This window comes from Sceloporus occidentalis, unplaced genomic scaffold, assembly GCF_023333645.1.
Source record: "Sceloporus occidentalis isolate IW3139 unplaced genomic scaffold, rSceOcc1.0.p SCAF_6, whole genome shotgun sequence".
Taxonomy (NCBI): domain Eukaryota; kingdom Metazoa; phylum Chordata; class Lepidosauria; order Squamata; family Phrynosomatidae; genus Sceloporus; species Sceloporus occidentalis.
The window spans coordinates 14,325,263-14,345,501 of record NW_028316986.1 but is presented as its reverse complement, the minus strand read 5'-3'; the positions used below and the strand labels follow the sequence as shown (position 1 = coordinate 14,345,501).

The following is a 20,239-nucleotide window of genomic DNA, read 5'->3' as shown; positions in this document are numbered from 1 at the left end:
CTATGTGTGTGTCTTAAATATTTTTCACAGGCTTTTTCCAATAAGGTCCAAAGAATGCTTTGGTTTCAGGCAGCAGGACATCTACTAAGACTTTGAAGTACTCTGAATAGCATCCAAAGAGATATCCAAGGTCCAATACAGACCGGCACTTTGTGCCAGCCTGTGGGCAGAGTCACGGCGCAGCATCCACACACTGGATGCTGTTACTCCACTCTACGCTAGGCAGCACACAGCTTCATGGTATGACTCCAGTGCAGCGTCCAAACAACTCAGCATGGAACAGGCGTTATCATGCCACCCTGTTGCATCTATGACACCCCTTCCAGGGAGCTAAAAAGAAGCCCTTTTTGTGGCTTCTTTTTGCTCCCTGCAGAGGTCGCAGTGTGTAGTTGCCACGGCCCCAAACCGGGACGAAAAGGGGCGGATTCCGCCGCCCATCTGTACAGCCCCCATGTTAGTCTATTTTAGCAAAAATAATAATAATAAAGGAATTTAGTAGCACCTTTGAAATTAAGTGGTATAAAAGAATTAATCCAGTTAGGGCTGCTGGATTACTCTGTCTTTTTATCCTGAACAGCATGTAACTAACAGTGGATCTGTTTGCTTGATAAACTGACTGGCTTGATTCATAACATTCTGTGATGACACACAAGTCATTATTTATGATCCTTCCTTCAAACTTTGCAACTGATTAAGTAATTTGGACTTGGGGGACAGGAGGGAGATCCTTAAAGTACTTTAATGTAGTGGAGATTTCTCTCTGCTGTTGTACATGAGATTTGTTATCTGCCTGGTTTTCTTACATCTTTATTGTAATGTCTGAGACATATTTGAGTTCTCTGCTTCCAGATTTTACATAAATTACAAAGCAAAGTAGGGAAAACTGTCTCACCCTTTCTCATCTGTATCTGTCTTTTTGCAACACTTTTTAGATTTTTTAGTGCAATCATGAGATCCTGAAATTTGTCCTTTTGTACAAATCAAAAGCAATTCTTAGGATCCGGACATAGCCACTACATTCTCTGATTCAGCATATGTTTAGCCCTTGAAGATAAGTAAAGTTTTTCAAAGGAACTGCAAAAAAGAACATGGCTCAGATAAGAATCAGGTTTGGTGCCTGTTTTATAGCAGTGTAAACTGCCAAAGGCAAAACTAGAACTGCGGTGCTTTGACCAGCCCCAAATCTCAAGCCCAGGCATTGTGTCTTTCATTCCTTAATTAAGACAAACCATCTAGATATTTCTTTACTACTAATATTGTGCAATATTGATTTAATGCTAAAGCAGACGTTGGAGATCTCTCACGGTTTTTCTTTTCTTTATGTAAATTACATTTTTTAAATTTATCTTCCCCTCCCATTACTCAGGCCTGGGAAAGACTGGAAAAAGCTGAACATGAAAGAGAACTGGCACTGCGTAATGAGCTCATCCGACAGGAGAAACTGGAACAACTTGCCCGCAGATTTGACCGCAAGGCAGCTATGAGAGAGACGTGGCTGAGTGAAAACCAGCGTCTGGTTTCTCAGGTGAAGCTTTTTTTTTTAAAAAAAATCAAAATTGTTTAGGCGACTACAGCAGCAATATTATGCCCGTTAACGTGGGAGTAAGCTCTTCTGAGAGCAATTGGACTTACTTCTGAATCAACACAAATGAGATTGCACTTCACTTCTACACTGAACTTCTAAAAATTGAGGAACACATTGTTAGGATCCAGAGAAAAAGAACTTGATGGCATTTCCTAGAATCCCAACTAATGTTGGTATGTTTTTAAAATAGCAGTAAGGAACCATTGAAATTCAGGACATGCAGCATTCACAATCAGGAAGTAGCTGTTAACAAGTTTACATTCTACCTTAATACAAATGAAAGTATTGATTTCACTTAACATAGCCATCTATTTCTCTGTAAAATTAACATATTGTCCACTTTCATCAATTACATGGTGCATACATTCTGTCTCTCTGAAGGGCCCATACCCTTCAGAGGATTTTTTGGCTATATAAAATGAAAAGCTTTCTAACCTTGAAATATGTGGGATACATTCTGTCTCTCTGAAGGGCCCATACCCTTCAGAGGATTTTTTGGCTATATAAAATGAAAAGCTTTCTAACCTTGAAATATGTGGGATCCCTTATAATCACTGGTGCTCCCAGGACCAGCCATATAACACCGGTTCTGAAAGCCCTCCATTGGCTGCCCATTCGCTTCCGAGCCCAATATAAGGTGTTGGTAATCACCTATAAAGCCCTAAATGGCTTGGGCCCGGGATACCTGAAGGACCGCCTCTCCCCATACATTCCGCCTCGCACCCTCAGAACGTCTGGGCAGCAATTACTGAAGGTGCCTGGGGCTAGGTTGGCCTCCACTACACGGAGGTCATTCTCCACAGCTGCCCCAGCCCTTTGGAATACGCTGCCCACCGAGCTCCGCTCGTCTACCACCCTGGCCCAATTCAGGAAGGATTTAAAGACCTTCCTGTTCCAACAGGCATTCCCCGAATAAAATCCTGTGGGCCTCCCTCCTCTTCCGTGGCCAAGAGGTTGGGCTATGGGGCTTTTGTTGGTTATTTTTCTGTATGATTATTGTATTGTATTTTAACTTTTGATGTGTATAATGATTGTATTTTAATCCATGTTGTAAGCCGCCCTGATTTCTAGAAGGGCGGGATATAAATAAAAATTTTATTATTATTATTATTATTTATTAACCGTTGGCTAAGATTATCTTGCAAACTCTCCAATTCCAGACTCCCACGGCATGAAGAAAAGAAATACGCTCTTGGGTGGGGGTGGGGGGGTAGAATTCACCAAAAACACACTGTTCAGTGAATATGCAACTTAACATTGTGTAGTGGGAGAAGGCATTCATAAGCCAGCCTCAGATGGATTGTGTTAGTAATTGCTCGAAAGTTCAAATGACTGGAGAGGCCACTTATTTCAACCACTAAACCCTTTACGCTAGTTCCTCGATATATTCCATCACTTACCCTGTTGTGATTCAAGCCTGTAGTCTGACACCATCTGGGTTGTTCATTGCTGGCCAGCAGCTTAAGTGGTAAACGTTGTCATTATCAGAGCTTGGAAAAGTTCTTCTTTTTAGACCATGGCTTCCAGAATCCCCAGGCAGCATGGCCAGTGGCCATGATAGCTGGGGGTTTCTGGGCATTGCAGTAAAAAACAAAGGCTTTTTTCAAGTTTCTCAGTACCATAGTACAGGAAGCCCCCACTTATCTGACAGTTTAGGGACTATAGGACTATAAAGTGAAACTCAGTTTTTTTAGTTTGCAAATGCAAGACTGAACACTGTATGTCAGTCCATCGATTGAGATAGGAAAAACAGTGCACTGAGTAGGTAGCAAGTGGTCAAAAGAACGGACCAAGGGTTGAAAGTGTGATACATGGCTATAATTTAGAACTCACAAAACAGTGGAATGTCCAAAATCAAGATGTTGAAAAGAGAGGGATGTTTGCATTGTTAAACAGAACCCATTGTGTTTACAGGATAACTTTGGGTTTGACCTCCCGGCTGTGGAGGCTGCCACGAAAAAGCATGAAGCTATTGAGACAGACATTGCAGCCTATGAGGAAAGGGTCCAAGCAGTGGTTGCTGTTGCCAGGGAGCTTGAAGCTGAGAATTACCATGACATCAAGCGCATCACTGCAAGGAAAGATAATGTGATCCGTCTATGGGAGTACCTCCTGGAACTGCTCAGGGCACGCCGGCAACGACTGGAGATGAACCTTGGTCTGCAGAAGATCTTCCAGGAAATGCTGTATATTATGGACTGGATGGATGAGATGAAGGTAAGTGGCCAAAGTTTGAAAAAAAATTAGAAAGTTCAGAGCTAGGCTCTTCACTTGTTAGCTGATCACTCAGGTTTTGTACTTGCGATTATGATGATGATGATGATGATATTATATGATTATATGAATGTGTGCGTGTGTGTGTGTGATATCATCAATACTCTACCTTTTTCCCAATGATGGGACTCAAGGTGGTTTATGAATTATTACAACCATTGCATGCAAAATTTCAGTAACTACAGATACAGTGAGTATGTTATTTATAAATAATTTAGCTGTTAAAGAGTTAAAACCATATAAACTTTATTAGTAGACATTATAATATTTAATTGTGTATCTATCCAAACAAACAAAATATTGAATTTTCTTTATTCCAATAACATAATTAATTTATATAATTTAATCAGTTACCAGGGAGGTAAGTGAGAAGAAAAGCATCACAGGGTAACAACAGTATCTTTTACACCGATCAGCAACAAGCTTAAAGGAGGATCCACTTTGAAAACAGACAGAAGTTGGTAGGCCAATGTGTGCTCATTACCCAAAGTGCATTTCTAGCATTTTTATTGCCATGGCCACCTTCCATGCATCTCCATGAAATTGTAGACTAGTCAATCTTCTTCCACAGGAGGACAGGTTTGGTTTAAGAGTCTTCATTTGCCGATCCCTAGATTCTCAGTTTCCCTATATGAACACATAGGAATCCTGCCATCTTGGATTTTGCATTGGCACCAATGGATGCTCAGAATAGTGGCAGTTTTAGTGCATGTCTCCCTTTTCATACTGGAGGACAAAATACATGTATGCTTAACTGAGTGGGAAAATCCTGTATATGTATAATCAGGCAGGTGTAAGAAATGCTTTGAATTCTACATTTGCAGCACTTTTCATATTTGATGGGACACACCTGTATTTTTCATGTTGTGTATATACCCAAGAGTTAAAAAGCCTAAAATGTGGGAACTGAAATGGGCTTTCATGACATCTCTGGTGAAAAAGCAGCCATTAAGAAAGCCTTAAAGACCCATCTTTTCCGGTCTGCATATCCTTCTGACCCCTTGTAGAAATTATTTCCTGTTGAAGATGTTTTTATGACTGGCAGATGTTATTAATGTTCCTTACATGTGATTTTAAGAAAGTTTGTTTAATTACATATGTATTCGTGGTTTTATTTATTTTGTATTTTATATAATGTGTAATTTCATTCAATGTTATGTATATTTGATACTACTGTGAACCGCTTTGATCGCTGCGGAAAAGCGGTATATAAATAAAGTTTTTATTATTTATTTTATTTATTATGTAAACATAACTTTTTAAAACAAGTTGTTTTGTGGTGTTTTGACTGGCTGGTTTTCTGTGTACAGGTGTTGCTGCTGTCTCAAGACTATGGCAAACATCTCCTGGGGGTAGAAGACTTATTGCAGAAACATGCACTTGTTGAGGCTGACATTGCCATTCAGGCTGAGAGAGTGAGAGGAGTCAATGCATCTGCTCAGAAATTTGCCACAGATGGAGAGGGTAAGACTCTTACTATTTTCATGACCTTGGAAGCATGCCTGTTATGACCAGATGTTTATTGGATGTTATTGACAGAAGAGATCAGTCTTTAACTGTGTAGAGTTGATCCACAATTAAGAACAAGAATCATAACCAGCTCCTTTGGGCATGCCTGTTACATTTTACATTGAGGCACTGGGCACATTATTTAAACTAGGTTTTTGTATGGAGTCCAGTGGATCAGTGATAGTGATGGTATGCCCAATGTCATTGTTGTTGTTGTTTTATGCTTTCAACTCATTTCCAACTTATGAAGAGCCTTTTCTGGGGCTGAGAGAGTGTGAGACTTGCCCAAGGTCACCCATTGGGTTTCCATGACCGAGCAGGGAAGTGAACCCTGGTCTCTAGAGTCTTAGTCCAACACTCAGACTGCTACAGGCTATAATGTCACTATAGAATATAATTTGATTAAAAACAGGAGTATTGTGTATGCATTCTGTTTCTTTAGCTATATCTCTAGCTAGAATCTATACTGAGCTAGAGACCAATGTACCTTTAACTTCTTGGGTGCCCCATATCAACAGTTTGTGTCTAAACAGAAGTTATATCCTGTATCCCCCCCCCCCCCTCAAACTTGTCCAAACATTTTCCATAGGGCAGAATCCCATTGGTACATTACATTGATGTAAATGTGTCAATGTAGGTGGTGACACCAAAATAAAGAAAGGTTACAGATATAGCATCCATGAAGGAGGTAAGATATCGGAGAAATACACTGCTCTGAGCTGGCAGATTTTGTCCACCTTCCCTCACCACTGCTTTGAAATGCTGGAAAAACGTGTAACCACTAGCATGATCTGCAACATTGCCCTTTTCTCCACTTAGCTATTATTTCTCCTTTTCCTTCTCTGGTTTAGCCATCATGCCAAATATAATAGAACACAAAGCATCAGCTAAATTGGGACACACACTATCAAAGAAGTTCTTGTCGCATCCAATGCACTTATGTGGTGTTGTATTCATGCAGCCTGCGTGTGGTTCCTTCACAATTCCCTGCAGCTTAAAGCTTTTCTCTCATCACATTGTGGAGGAGGAGCAAGCATGGGGAAATCTTTAAAATACCTGTCTGTTGAGCAGAATAATACTGCTCTAAATTCCATAACTGGTTTCTGATGCACTATACTGGGTTGGAACCTGTTTTTCTCTGTGTGTGAAACTGCTGGTAAGGGAACAATGAGGGGGGTCTCAGAACATGTTCTAGTGAAGGGCTAGTCCTGACACGCTTCAGGAACGCATATCAGAAGAGTGCATATGTTGAATTTAGGATGATTGGATTTGATGAATCTGTGAGCACATGCAAAGGAGCTAGATTTCAGTTATCTGCTGGATGTAATTTGGCCTGCACTACAATAAATTAATTTTCTGTGTCCTTGCCCCACCCCTCTTTCTGTCTCTGCTTGTTGATAGGTTACAAACCATGTGACCCACAAGTTATCAGAGACCGTGTGGCTCACATGGAGTTTTGTTACAAGGAGTTATGTCAGTTATCAGCTGAACGCAGAGCTCGCTTGGAAGAATCTCGGCGCTTATGGAAGTTCTTCTGGGAAATGGCTGAAGAGGAGGGATGGATAAGAGAAAAGGAGCAGATCTTGTCATCAGATGACTATGGAAAAGACTTAACCAGCATTGTCCGGCTTCTCAGCAAGCATAAGGCATTTGAAGATGAGATGAGTGGTCAAAGCAGCCACTTCCAACAGGCAATCAAAGAAGGGGAAGATATGATTGCTGAGGATCACTTTGGGTCTGAGAAGATCAGAGAAAGGATTGCAGACATCCAGAATCAGTGGGCTAACCTGGAACAGCTGTCTGCCTTCCGGAAGAAGCGCCTGGAAGAAGCATCCCTCCTTCACCAATTCCAAGCTGATGCAGATGACATTGACACATGGATGTTGGATATCCTCAAAATTGTCTCCAGCAGTGATGTTGGCCATGATGAATATTCCACTCAGTCCTTGGTTAAGAAACACAAAGATGTGGCTGAAGAGATTGCAAGCTACAGGTCGATTATTGATTCTCTTCATGAACAAGCCAGAGCCTTGCCACAGGAACATGCAGAGTCAACAGATGTGCAGAGCAGGTTGGCAGGAATAGAGGAGAGGTACAAAGAAGTTGCTGAACTCACAAAGCTTCGTAAGCAGGCCCTGCAGGACACTTTGGCACTGTACAAAATGTTCAGTGAGGCAGATGCTTGCGAGCTTTGGATTGATGAGAAGGAACAATGGCTGAACAACATGGAGATCCCTGAGAAACTAGAAGATCTGGAAGTGATCCAGCACAGGTGAGAGAAGGTGGTGAGATGGGTTTCATTGGCTTTTTCAATTTCATGCAATATTCACTGATGGCCATTCATTCACATTTCTTCTTATGTGCTCCTCCCCTAGATTTGAAAGTTTAGAACCAGAAATGAACAATCAAGCATCACGTGTTGCTGTGGTTAACCAGATTGCTAGACAACTAATACACAATGGACATCCAAATGAAAAAGAGATCAAAGCACAGCAAGATAAGCTGAATACAAGGTGAGCAATATCGACTCTTACCTGACTTTTATACAGTTGGCCCTCCACATCCACAGATTCTTCATTCACGGATTCTACCACCCACGGCTTGAAGATAATTAACACACACACACACACATAATATACACACACAAAAAGTAAACCTTGATTGTGCCATCCATTTTGACACCATTTTACTATGCCATTGTATAAGATGGGACTTGAACATCCACATATTTTGGTATCCATAGGAAGTCCTGGAACCAAACCCCAGTGGAAACCAAGGGCCTGCTGTATCCATAAGTGTGTTTTTACTATTTGTGTGGGCACTGTAAAGAAAGTTGTTAGTACAGGGGGCCTGCTGCATCTGCAGGCTATTAATCTATTAATTGGACCATCTGTGGATCACTACACCCCATATTATCTAATGGCTGATGTGGATGCATTTACATTGCTTCCCATTGAATATTATGGAGCTGGAGCATCCATGTTTTTTCCCATCAGTGTGCCGTTGGGGGGGGGGGGAGGAGACAGAGACTAAACCCAACAGATGGGAAGGATCCATTGTACTCTGTGTGTCATTGTTTGCTCAGCTACTTTTGCTAAATATATAGTATGGGTTTGCACTTGCAGAATAAGATGAACAATTGGCATCAAGTTTCCCTAGCCCAACACTAGAAGCACTTAAGTTATGTCCACTGTTTAGAGTGGACAGTGGAAAGGAAGCATATAATTAAAGTGGAATGTTTAGTACATTTAATAGTTTTATTTATTTATTTATTTATTTATTTATTTATTTATTTGGGTTTGGATGGTGGGGCAATAAATTAATTTGGTTTCTCCATTTTCCCCTTTTGTTCTTTGTTCTAGGTGGAGTCAGTTCAGAGAACTGGTAGACATAAAGAAGGATGCTCTTCTCTCAGCTCTCAGTATCCAGAACTATCACCTTGAATGTAATGAAACTAAATCTTGGATCAGGGAGAAGACTAAAGTTATTGAATCTACCCAAGAGCTTGGGAATGACCTGGCTGGGGTTATCGCGCTTCAGAGGAAACTGACAGGAATGGAACGTGACTTGGTTGCTATTGAGGCCAAGCTAAGTGACCTCCAGAAAGAGGCTGAAAAGTTAGAGTCAGAGCATCCAGACCAAGCTCGGGCCATACTGTCCAGGCTTGCTGAAATCAACGATGTTTGGGAAGAAATGAAAACGACCCTGAAGAACCGTGAAGAGTCCCTTGGAGAGGCCAGCAAGCTGCAACAGTTCTTACGTGACTTGGATGACTTCCAGTCCTGGCTCTCCCGGACCCAGACTGCCATTGCCTCGGAAGACATGCCGAATACACTGACAGAGGCAGAGAAACTGCTTACACAGCATGAGAATATTAAGAATGAAATCAACAATTATGAGGAAGACTATCAGAAAATGAGAGACATGGGTGAGATGGTCACACAAGGACAGACAGATGCTCAGTACATGTTCTTGCACCAGCGCCTGCAAGCCTTGGACACTGGATGGAATGAGCTGCACAAAATGTGGGAGAATCGGCAGAATCTTCTCTCCCAATCCCATGCCTACCAGCTGTTCCTCAGAGACACAAAGCAAGCAGAAGCCTTTCTTAACAACCAGGTAAAGAAGGGTGGGCAACATTGATTTCACAGGTTGCATGCAGCCCTTGCACTCTTGTTTTGTGCCCCTATTATCCCCAACTACTTCTGAATTGATGGTGCATATCACCATCCACTCTACTGAAATTGTAGTGACTGTCCCTGTAGTCTTCATTTTCTGTTGCTTTAGGAAAGGACTGGACTTTCTGGCCTGCAGTCTTGTTCCTTTCTGTGTAAAACAGGACAAGCTGGGAACCTCTTATATCATAGAGAGTCACTGTAAGTGCTGGAGCAGGTGCTTCTGAATTTCAGCCATGGCAGTAGCAGTCTGGATGTCTTGTGCCTCTTGGTGAGTTCCTGGGGTTCCTGTTCAATTCCTCAGCCCCAGGAAAGGCTCCACTTTTGCAGTATATTATCATGCATCCCTGCTACATCATGGATTGTATGAATGAAGTGCAGATTTAGCTTGTTAATGCAAACAACTTTCTTGTTGAAGCGCACAAGTTTTTGTCCTTGAAAAAAAAACCAGCTGCTTCACAGAACCATTTTTGACAAGGTCATTACATGAAGAGGCCACCTAAATTGACCTCTTGGCTACAATCAGACACTTCACTCTTGATCATCCAGACTGTGATTTGTAGAATCAGGTAGAATGATAAGGTCATAATCTCCCCTCTTCCCTTCCTTATTCGTTTTTTCAAACCACTATTTTCCATGTAATCTAAACTGTTAAACTATGGTTTAACAGTCCAAAACAGGATTGTTGAATACAGACTGATTCTGGTTTCCAGTCATGGTTTGGAAGGATTTCTTATTAGTCATACCTGATCTAAATCAGGAGGTCATGTAGTAAGGCATGAGAGAAAAATGGAGAGGAAGAAGTAGTCGTTTTGAGTATGTTACTCTTTCTCAGTCCTCCAAACTATGCCTTGGGTGACTCCAAACTGTGATTTGGAGGACTGGGAATATGACATCTGAGCATTTGCATTGAAGTTTATTGTGAATGCTTGAATGTGTAACTATGCAATTTTCCCCCATGCCCACTACTGACATAACACAGTTTTAAAAGGTCTTCCAGAAGTTGGTTTGCTGCAGTGTTGGCATATCATGTCTTAGAATTCATGGGAAAAGTCTGTGTGAAAACAGAGTCCACTTCAAATGGCTTGTTCATGTCATAACAATGTAAGAACAGTTATGTAAATCAGTCTGTACCAATGACTAAGAATATAAGGCTGTCAAGACGGATCTCTTCAGGCAGGCCTTCCCAGACTAAAATATCCTGGTCTCAGGATCTCCCCCCTCCTCAGTAATGTCTCCAATGCCCCCTTTTCTTTTCTTTAGAACTGAAGTTGCAGTGGTTTATCGGTTGGTATTATTTTGTTTAATTTATTGTTGTTTTAACAAGTTATTGTGGTTTTAATTTAGATAGGCAGTTTAATAACTTTTTAAAGGGGGAGGGAAATATATTGTTTTTATGCTGTATGTTATTTTAATGTTGTAAACCGCCCGGATTGGTTCGCCACAAGGCGGTATATAAATAAAATTTATTATTATTATTATTATTAATCCATAGAGTACTGATTTTGTGATCAGTGGTGAGCAATAAATTATCAGAGAGCTTTATGTTTCCCTTCTCTCTCTCTCTCTCTCTCTCTCTCTCTCTCTCTATTTCCCCCCCCTGTCTTGCTCTTTAAAATGATAGGAATATGTTTTGGCTCATACTGAAATGCCCACCACTTTGGAAGGAGCAGAAGCTGCTATCAAAAAACAGGAGGATTTCATGACTACAATGGATGCCAATGAGGAGAAGATCAATGCTGTTGTAGAGACTGGAAGAAGACTAGTCAGTGATGGAAACATCAACACTGACAAGATCCAAGAGAAAGTGGATTCCATTGATGACAGGTACAAATTGCCAAAGAATATTTAGGAAATATTGTCAGCCCTTAGAACTACAGTCTCCTGTTAATCAATTCGTTTCCCAACTGCATACAGTTGGCCCTTCACATTTGCATTTTGGATTATTTGTGGTTTTGATTAATATATTCCATCTAGGAATGTCCAGCACAACTTTGCAAGACGTTGACCATAGAGTTATGCTGGAGAACCTAGAAGTTCCTAGAGAAAACACTTCTCTATGATCAACTTCTGGCAGATGTTGACCATAGAGTTGCATTGGAGGACCTGGAAATTCCTAGAGAGGTATTCTCTCTGGTAAAAAGAATAGTGTTTGTTTTTTAATTTGTGGTTTTTCCACATTTACGGGGGTCCTTCACCCTTAACCCTAGCGAATGTGGAGTGACCACTGTATATCCTTTTGTATCAGGAAAAGTTCTGAATGCTTTGCAGCAAAATATAGTCAGAAGGGCACTATTAAAACTGGTTAGATTAATTTTAAAGTAAAGTATTTATTTATTTATTTTAAAAATTAAAATTAAAAAAGCTACTAGCAACAAAAAAACAACAACTTTTAAACAACCATAGCAGAAAACTAAATTGGGTACCCAAGCTCTGTTTGGGAATTCCAGCTCCCCATGTGATTAGACAGTAAGGATGGGCCCACTAACTCTGTCCCCATTTTGCTACCCTCTGTGTGTTGGACGGTGTCTGCACGAAGGAGCATACTCTCCTCATCTCTTGGACTTAAGAATGACTTATGTGAAGTGCAACTTCCAGAATCCACAGCAGGGGTGGGAACCATGCCTTTCCAGATGTTCTCAGGCTGCAGGGGGTTGGACTGGATGGCCCTTGTGGTCTCTTCCAACTCTACGATTCTTTGATTCTTCACCATTGACTGTACTGGCTAAGGCTGCTGGGCGTTGTAGTCCAGCAACATCTTAAAGGCCTCATGATACCCACTCCTAATCTACAGAATTAGAGCATGATAATTCTGTTAAAGTGGAAGGCATTACAGATGGATTGATTCAATCAAGGAACCCGTGGTCTTGAGTTTGCATGACATGAATGGGGCAGCTAATGAATAAAGCCCCTGGACATCTCTCATTCATAGGGTCAACATGAGTCAAAGTTGGCATACCATGAAATAGCGACAGCAAATACTGTAGATGTCTACAACATTCAGATCCAATAGGCTTTTTTGCATTTAATGGCTGCTGCCGTCTTCATAAGAAGACGGATACATGGGGAGAAAGTTCATTGCTAATGATGGTAATACACTAGTAAAGATATCCGAAGAGATCTTGCATCTGATAATGTAAACATAAGTCTACGAAAGCTTGTTTACCAACTTCTTTCTCTTCGGTCCAAAACACACTGCAGAAGTATTCCAGTCTGAGACCACTTTAACTGCTCTGACTCAGTGCTAGGGAACTGTAATTTTGTGGCGGGTGGGATGTTGTATTGAATGTCTTCTGATTGTTTTAGCTCCCATAGCCAATTCTGCGTTAAATGTACTGGGATTTTGTCCCTTTACTGTTGCAAGTTGTAACTAAGTCTAAGGAGCCCTGGTGGCGGGCGCAGTTGTTAAATGCCTGTACTGCAGCCACTCACTCAAAACCATAGGTTGCAAGTTCAATACCAGCAAAAGAGCTCAAGCTTGACTCAGGCTTGCATCCTTCCAAGGTTGCTAAAATGAGTACCCAGATTATTGGGGGCAATTAGCTTACGGTTGTAAACTGCTTAGACACTGCTAGTTCAGTAAGAAGCGGTATATAAATGAAGCTGTTTGTTTGTTTGTAACAGATTCTAGCACTAAATGTGATCTGTGTATTATGTCCATTTGAAATGTCTTTTGCGGGACCACCTAAAAATATAATGGGAGGAAATGAGAGAATGGATAAAGAAGTGTGATATCTATCTATCTCCTGAGATTTGGGGGGTGGGGGGGAATGGGGGGCCTCACTCTCAGCAGTGGGAATAAAATATTGCAACTAGTGCTGCAATTTAAAGGGATAAAAATGCACAGAAAGAATGTCGTCATCTATATCTCTATCTATCTATCTATCTATCTATCTATCTATATTGTAAACATATATTTTTTAAAAAAACAGATAGGTACAGCTACTACCACCAGATCCTGAGGCTTTTGGCCAGTCTAGAGGAGCCCTAAGGATTTTTAAAATTTCATAATAACATTCAATATTACATATGTATGTGTCCCCCAAAATTTCACTGAAAACCCAAAGGTGGAGTGTTTTTCTTCCCATGGCTTCAAAATTTCCAGATGTTTTACATATCTAGAGAGATTACTGCATGCAGTTTTAAAACCATGATTACAACAGGAAAAATTTTTGGGTGATATTTATCGCATGATGATGCCTTTGACCCAAAGCTCCTCTTTCCCCTGCTTATCCCTTTTCATTGAGACGGGAAACCCATCAATGAACTCATAATCACACAAGTACCCAGGTGCAAAACGTTGCTTCTGGGATAGTTGCATGATTGGAAATCAAATGGTATCAGTGCCTCCTACGTCCCCCATCCCCTCCACTTTTCCCAAGCAGTCTGATTCCCTAGTTGTCATTTTTTCTATTTCTATTTCTTCTTCTTTCTTTTTTTTTTTTTTTAAAAAAAAGCTTAACTCTCAGTAACAGTATAGCAGAGCTCTGGAACTACATGAAAAAAGTGGCAAGGAGAAACTACAAAAGGTGTGCAAGGTAGAGCATAAGAGAAGGGGGTGGGATTAAGGAAGAAACAGAAAGAGAGCAGCCATGTGGTGATTGCTGCAATGAACGTGGTATGTCCCCATTATATTATTATTATTTACTAATGTGATTGTTGTAAGAATGGGGCTTGTGTAGTAAAGCCCTAGAAAAAATACTGCAGCAAGAGCATTTTAAGAAAGCTTGAAATACTGGTCTTCCAAAAACCTCAGGAAAGAGGTTCATGGTAGTCCCATTTCTTGGTCCCGGGACCCTTGCCCAGGATTACCAGTTGCTGATGTTCACTCTTTCCAAGTGCTTCCTGTACAAATATTCTCAAGTTGCTCCAAGATTCATTGGCTTGCAATACCTGCAACTAACTACTTCAGGGCTCTCAAATCACACTGTGATCAGCCAACCTTACCAACCCCTAGGCAGCTACATGATTGTTTATAGTAAGAGGTGGTGATGACAGTCACTATCAACACCACCTCATAAATGTACCCAACACACCTCCTGCACCGACTTCCCTGCCAAATCTGTCTAGACGTAAGCCATGAGAAATGTTGCACACGCCTATCCAACCAACTCAGTGATCATTAGGTAGAGCATAAAGGACACACAACAGGTTGAAGAATTTGCATTAGCCATTTACAAAAGTCAGCATGTGGCTCTTCCGGTTACATTTAGTAGCCAAGAGTGCAGCTGGGTGGCAAGAACACACATGATTTGAACACAGAAAGTCCCAGGTTCAGTCTCTGGTATCTTCTGTTGGAGGATCTGGGAAAGACTCCCTGCCTGAAATCCTGGAGAACTGTTTCCAGCTGGAATAGCCAATACTGAATGAGATGGTGTCAGAACATGGTATAAGCAAAATCTGGAAAGTTTGAATTACAACTCCCAGATTCTCTTGGATTCTAGAAACTGCTATCTACAAAAGCATCTTATCCTAACTTTGGGTATAAAGCATCTGTAGACAATTAAATTGTGTGTTACTTGCTTTAAAAATGGTCATGAAAATGAGGAAAGGAGAAAGAGTAACTCACCAAAGGAAAATTCAGGTTGCAATGATGCAGTTTAATAAGCTCTAACCTGCCCCCCCCTCCCCCGGTTTATGCAGACTGTTCCTTCAATTTTTCTAAGTGGGATAGAAATATCCCACTTAGAAAATTTTCAAGTAAATTTTGCCCAGCCTGGAAACAGGTTAATAAAACAACATTAAACCAACTAGAAACCTTAGTTTTTTACTCTGGCTTTTTCCAAAGCATTTTCCATAGTTTCCTAGGTTGAATACAACAAGAAACAGCTTTTAAGTGAAGACTTACTAGTTTGTTCACCATGAGTTGGTGCTTTAGCCATCAATCATCCTGTAGATGACCAAACAAACTAGTTTGTTTTTCCATTTCAGATCTTTCTTCTCCTGTTCCTTTTGTCAGCCCTTGTTTCGAAGCAGGCAGTCCAGGAAATACATTAGTGGTTCAGCTATAACAGCAAGCGATGTCTGAAATAAGCCAGAGTTCATAAGCCAACAACAAGCCATGATTTATAATTGTAGCTTGCAGCTAGCTAACAAACCAGTTTGTTGGCAGGAATCAGTTTGGCCATAACTTTCCATAATTCAACAAGCCACCATCAGAGAAACCTATGCTCTGAGCATTACTTTGCCCCCGTATGGTGGGGTCCAACCTCTGCCCTCCACAATTCAGACCACAAGGTACTGGTGCTAAAAAGGATGTGTGAAACCATCCTCTAAATTGCTTCTAGGGCAGCATCTTCACTGCCAAAATAATCCAGTTTGACTCCACTTTAGCTGCCATGATTCATTGCTATGGAATTCAGGGAACTGCAGTTTTAGGAGAGAATTGAGCCTTCTCTGTCAGAGAGCTCTGGTGCCACAACAAACAGCATTGAGCCATGGCAGCTAAAGTGGTGTCAAGCAAGATTATGTCTACAGCGTGAATGCAGCCTAGGTTAGAATGATTAATTATCCTTGTGAACAAATACAGATCTTAGGTAGCATCCAGGTTAGAGCTGGGTGATTTGAATTTAAATACTAAATAAACTAAGAAATTTAAATATTTTTTTTAAACCTAAATAAATAAATCTGCAACACTTAAACTAGATTTTCAGTTCCAGAAATAAAGAGGTGTCTGGTGGTGGCAACTCTTTCCAGGTTTTGCAGATTAAATTAAACGAGAATATTAAGCTTTTAAAATCATGCTAGTTACACACAGTGGTAGCGCTATCTCCTGTGCATTACAGTATTCAAATTGTATTGGATTTAGCCACAGAAACAGATGTAGTCTAGGCTAGAATGAATAATTACCCTTATGAATAAGTAATTAAGTTATGAAAAAGTACAGTGCGGATGCAGCCTAGGTTAGAATGATTAATTACCCTTGTGCTATTCAACATCTATATCAGTGACTTAGATGACAGAATTGGGGGCGTACTTGTCAAATTTGCAGATGACACCAAACTAAGAGAAGTAGCTAATACCCCTGAGGACAGGATCAAAATTCAAAATGACCTTAATAGATTAGAAAGCTGGGCCAAAGCTAACAAAATGAATTTCAACACGGAGAAATGTAAGGTACTGCACTTAGGATGAAAAAATGAAATGCACAGATATAGGATGGGGGACACCTGGCTGAATGAAACTACATGTGAAAAGGATCTGGGAGTCCAAGTAGACCACAAGTTGAGCATGAGTCAACAGTGTGATGCGGCAGCTAAAAAGGCCAATGCGATTTTAGTCTGCATCAGTAAAAGTATAGTGTCTAGATGAAGGGAAGTAATAGTGCCACTATATTCTGCTCTGGTCAGGCCCCACCTGGAATATTGTGTCCAGTTCTGGGCACCACAGTTTAAAAAGAATGTGGAGAAACTGGAGCCATGTGTCCAAAGGAGGGCGACTAAAATGGTGAAGGGTCTGGAAACCATGTCCTATGAGGAACGACTTAGGGAGCTGGGGAAGTTTAGCCTGTAGAAGAGAAGGTTAAGAGGTGATATGATAGCCCTGTTTAAATACTTAACGGGATGTCATATTGAGAATGGAGTAAGTTTGTTTTCTGCTGCTCCAGAGACTAGGACATAGAGCAATGGATGCAAACTGCAGGAAAAGAGATTCCACCTCAACATTAGGAGGAACTTCCTGACAGTAAGGGCTGTTCAACAGTGGAACACACTCCCTCGGAGTGTAGTGGAGTCTCCTTCTTTGGAGGTCTTTAAGCAGAGGCTGGATGGCCATCTGTCAGAGATGCTTTGATTGTGAGTTCTTGCATGGCAGAGAGTTGGACTGGATGGCCTTTGCAGTCTCTTCCAACTCTATGATTAGGTAGCATCCAAGTTAGATCTGAGTGATTTGAATTAATGTTGGCCTATATGTGAATAATTTTTGTTTTTGAAGCTTATTTTTCCCCCCAAAAATGTAGTGCTAATAGGGATGTTTTAAAATGCACACACAACTTCCTTTTTCTGGACTATGTAGGTGTAACCACCTGGAAAGTGGTCTTAAGCCTGTTACTTTATTTAGGGATTATAGAAACCACTGGAGCTTGCCTTGGTAAAAGCAAGTTTATGGGGTGCTGAGTCATAGCAAAGACTTATTAAAGAGCCTTTGAGGAAGCAGGGCTTGTGTGAGAAAGCCTCGTAATATGTAATATGACCCATTAGGAGAAAGTTATGTCAAAGCATTTTTACTTTCATGTGGTTTAGGTTTTTTAAAGAAGTTGGTCTGAATCTTTGCCCTGTATAATGGCAGAGAATTTTTCATTGACTGAAGGGAGAAACTGGCCCAGTTTTCGTGGCAAAATCCAATACAGCTCAAATGATGCACTGGAAATAGAGCTACCACTGTGTGTAACCAGCATGATTTTCAAATATTCTCTTCCAATTTCAGCTGCAAAAACTGGAGAGAGTTGCCACCACCACACACCTCTTTTTTCTGGAATTGAAGGTCTAGTTTAAGTGTTGCAGATGCATTTATTTAAATTTCTTTTTTTATTTAGCATTCAGTAACTGCTTGAAGTAATGTATCAAAGAGTACATGAGAAACTGAAGCTTAAAGTAGAGAAGGCAGAGCCTAGAAAAGTTCCTTTTTGGTAATTATGTCTCCCACAGGCTATATTAGCTGAAGGGTTGTTGGAGTAGTAATCCATGAAATATAATGTTTTCAAGCTCTTAGAGAGGGTTAGTTTCATATCTAAGTGATTTTTGGCAGCTCTTTTCCTTGTCTTCTCATACATTTGAGATGAGGAGGTTGGGATTAAAATCCAAAAAATGAAGAAAGACTATTTGTTTTCCTTCTTTAATATGAAACTGATGGTGGTTTACCAAAACACTTGTTCTTGTGCACATCATTGACCCTTTCTTCTCTGTTGATGAGCATCAGGTCCAAAGTAGTCAGTCTCCTTTCTACGTCTTTCAATTGTAGTCCCCCATTACTGCTATATCTCTCTAGATATAGGCATGTGACTAGGCCCACAGAGGAGGAATTCATGTGGCTGGAGCCACCCTCTGTGAACTGCTTCTCCTGGTCAAGGTGCCACTGCTTTGGAACTTTATGTTGTTGTTCATCTATCTTTTATTTTGATGAAGAAATACTCAACATTATATTCCTGTTCTTCTGGATTTGCTTGGAACTGAGAGGTGCTTCATGCCTTCTGACGAATGTTGTGAAATATGTAAATGTCAGGTGGCATGAATGTCAAGCTTTTGTCATCAGTCTTCCAGATAATGTGAAGAAGGGAACTATACATCTCCACTATGGTGTGGAGGAAGATGCACAGAACTGCCTTCAGACATTATCCCCCAAAGTGTGAACCACAGAAATAAAGTTTACACAGGCATCTCTTTTTTTTCCCTTTTGCCATGTCCTGCATGCAATGAGTGGCAAAGACCACAGTTTCTTCTGGTGACAAGGGAACAGTAATTATATGCAATCTCCCCAATGAATTGGTAAAATGAAAACACAGGTATTTGGTTTGGCAAGATGACTGTGCAGTTATCTTTCCACACTTCTTTAGAAGCATAAGAAACTAACATAAGAACATGTCTCCCCAGGAAACAGAAAAGGGACCCTTGTTTAGGAGCTTTCCCCATCCAGATCCATCAGGCAAAGAAACCAAAACAAAAATATGATTATCACATTACTAATAAACCCGATTTACCTCTTCCAAGTTCCATTCGAATTCAGGATGCAGCCAGTTATTATCGCATGGAGTTTGCTGCTGTTGCCGCCTCCCAACTGCATCCAGTCAAAATTCCAACTAAAATCCACCCTCAAATGGCAGCTTTTCACTTTTGGGAGCTTCCTGGCTTTGCAAATTGGCCAGATGAGGGCAGATTTTAGCTGGATTTTTCCCGAGATACTGTCAGGAGACAGCAACAGTGACAAAATCCATGCAATACTACCTGGCTGCATCCTGAATTCGAATGTAACACGGAAGAGGTAAATCGGGTTTGTTAGTAATGCGATAATCTCCTTAGTCTGGTATAAAACTGATGGTGTCAGGATTATGTGTTCATTTCCCAATGGTTAATCAACTGTTTGCCTTCAATTGCTACAATGATTGCCAGTCCAATTGAGTCCGCCTTTCCCCATCAGGGGTTGCAAAACTTGACATGTTTCAAATTGGGAAGAACAGAGCTTGGAAAAATTACTTTCTGAATTACAACTTCATAAAGCCATAACTTACTAGCTATGCTGGTTGACGAATCCTGGGGGCTGCAGACCCAAAAAGTAGCATTTCTGAGGTGTCATGAAAGATTTTAAGGAGATACAGTGTTTTCTAACAGTCATAGATTCACAAGCCTATCCTGTAGCAGATCCACATATAAAGTCAATTCTCTGCCAAAACTCCCACGCTACAAAACACTTTGCTTCATTTTGTTATGTATGGAAGCTTTATCCTCGATTAGAGGGTTGTTTAGCATCCAAAGATTGGGAGATATGCATGAGGATTGTAACAGAGCTTCCGTTCAAGTGGTATATTATAACTAAAACCTCGGTGTCCTGAAAGTTCATACATTGAAAAGTTCCTTCTTTGTTTTGTTTTAAACAGACATAAGAAGAATCGTGAGGTGGCCAGTGAACTTCTGATGAGATTGAAAGACAACAGAGATCTTCAAAAGTTTCTTCAGGATTGCCAAGAGGTACAGCAATGTTAAAG

The 20,239-nt window shown here is 40.7% G+C and overlaps 1 protein-coding gene across 2 annotated transcripts in view; it reads left to right on the top strand.

The window, feature by feature from the left end:
* LOC149310430 (spectrin beta chain, non-erythrocytic 1) overlaps positions 1–20,239 on the top strand; it is a 280,279-nt gene that overhangs the window by 219,371 nt on the left and 40,669 nt on the right. For both annotated transcript variants that reach the window (XM_089528912.1, XM_089528913.1), the window contains 8 exons: positions 1,367–1,525; positions 3,500–3,802; positions 5,170–5,323; positions 6,770–7,640; positions 7,744–7,881; positions 8,731–9,487; positions 11,168–11,370; positions 20,132–20,222. In XM_089528912.1, coding sequence (XP_089385038.1) covers positions 1,367–1,525; positions 3,500–3,802; positions 5,170–5,323; positions 6,770–7,640; positions 7,744–7,881; positions 8,731–9,487; positions 11,168–11,370; positions 20,132–20,222 — 2,676 coding nt within the window. The remainder of the gene's footprint in view (positions 1–1,366; positions 1,526–3,499; positions 3,803–5,169; positions 5,324–6,769; positions 7,641–7,743; positions 7,882–8,730; positions 9,488–11,167; positions 11,371–20,131; positions 20,223–20,239) is intronic.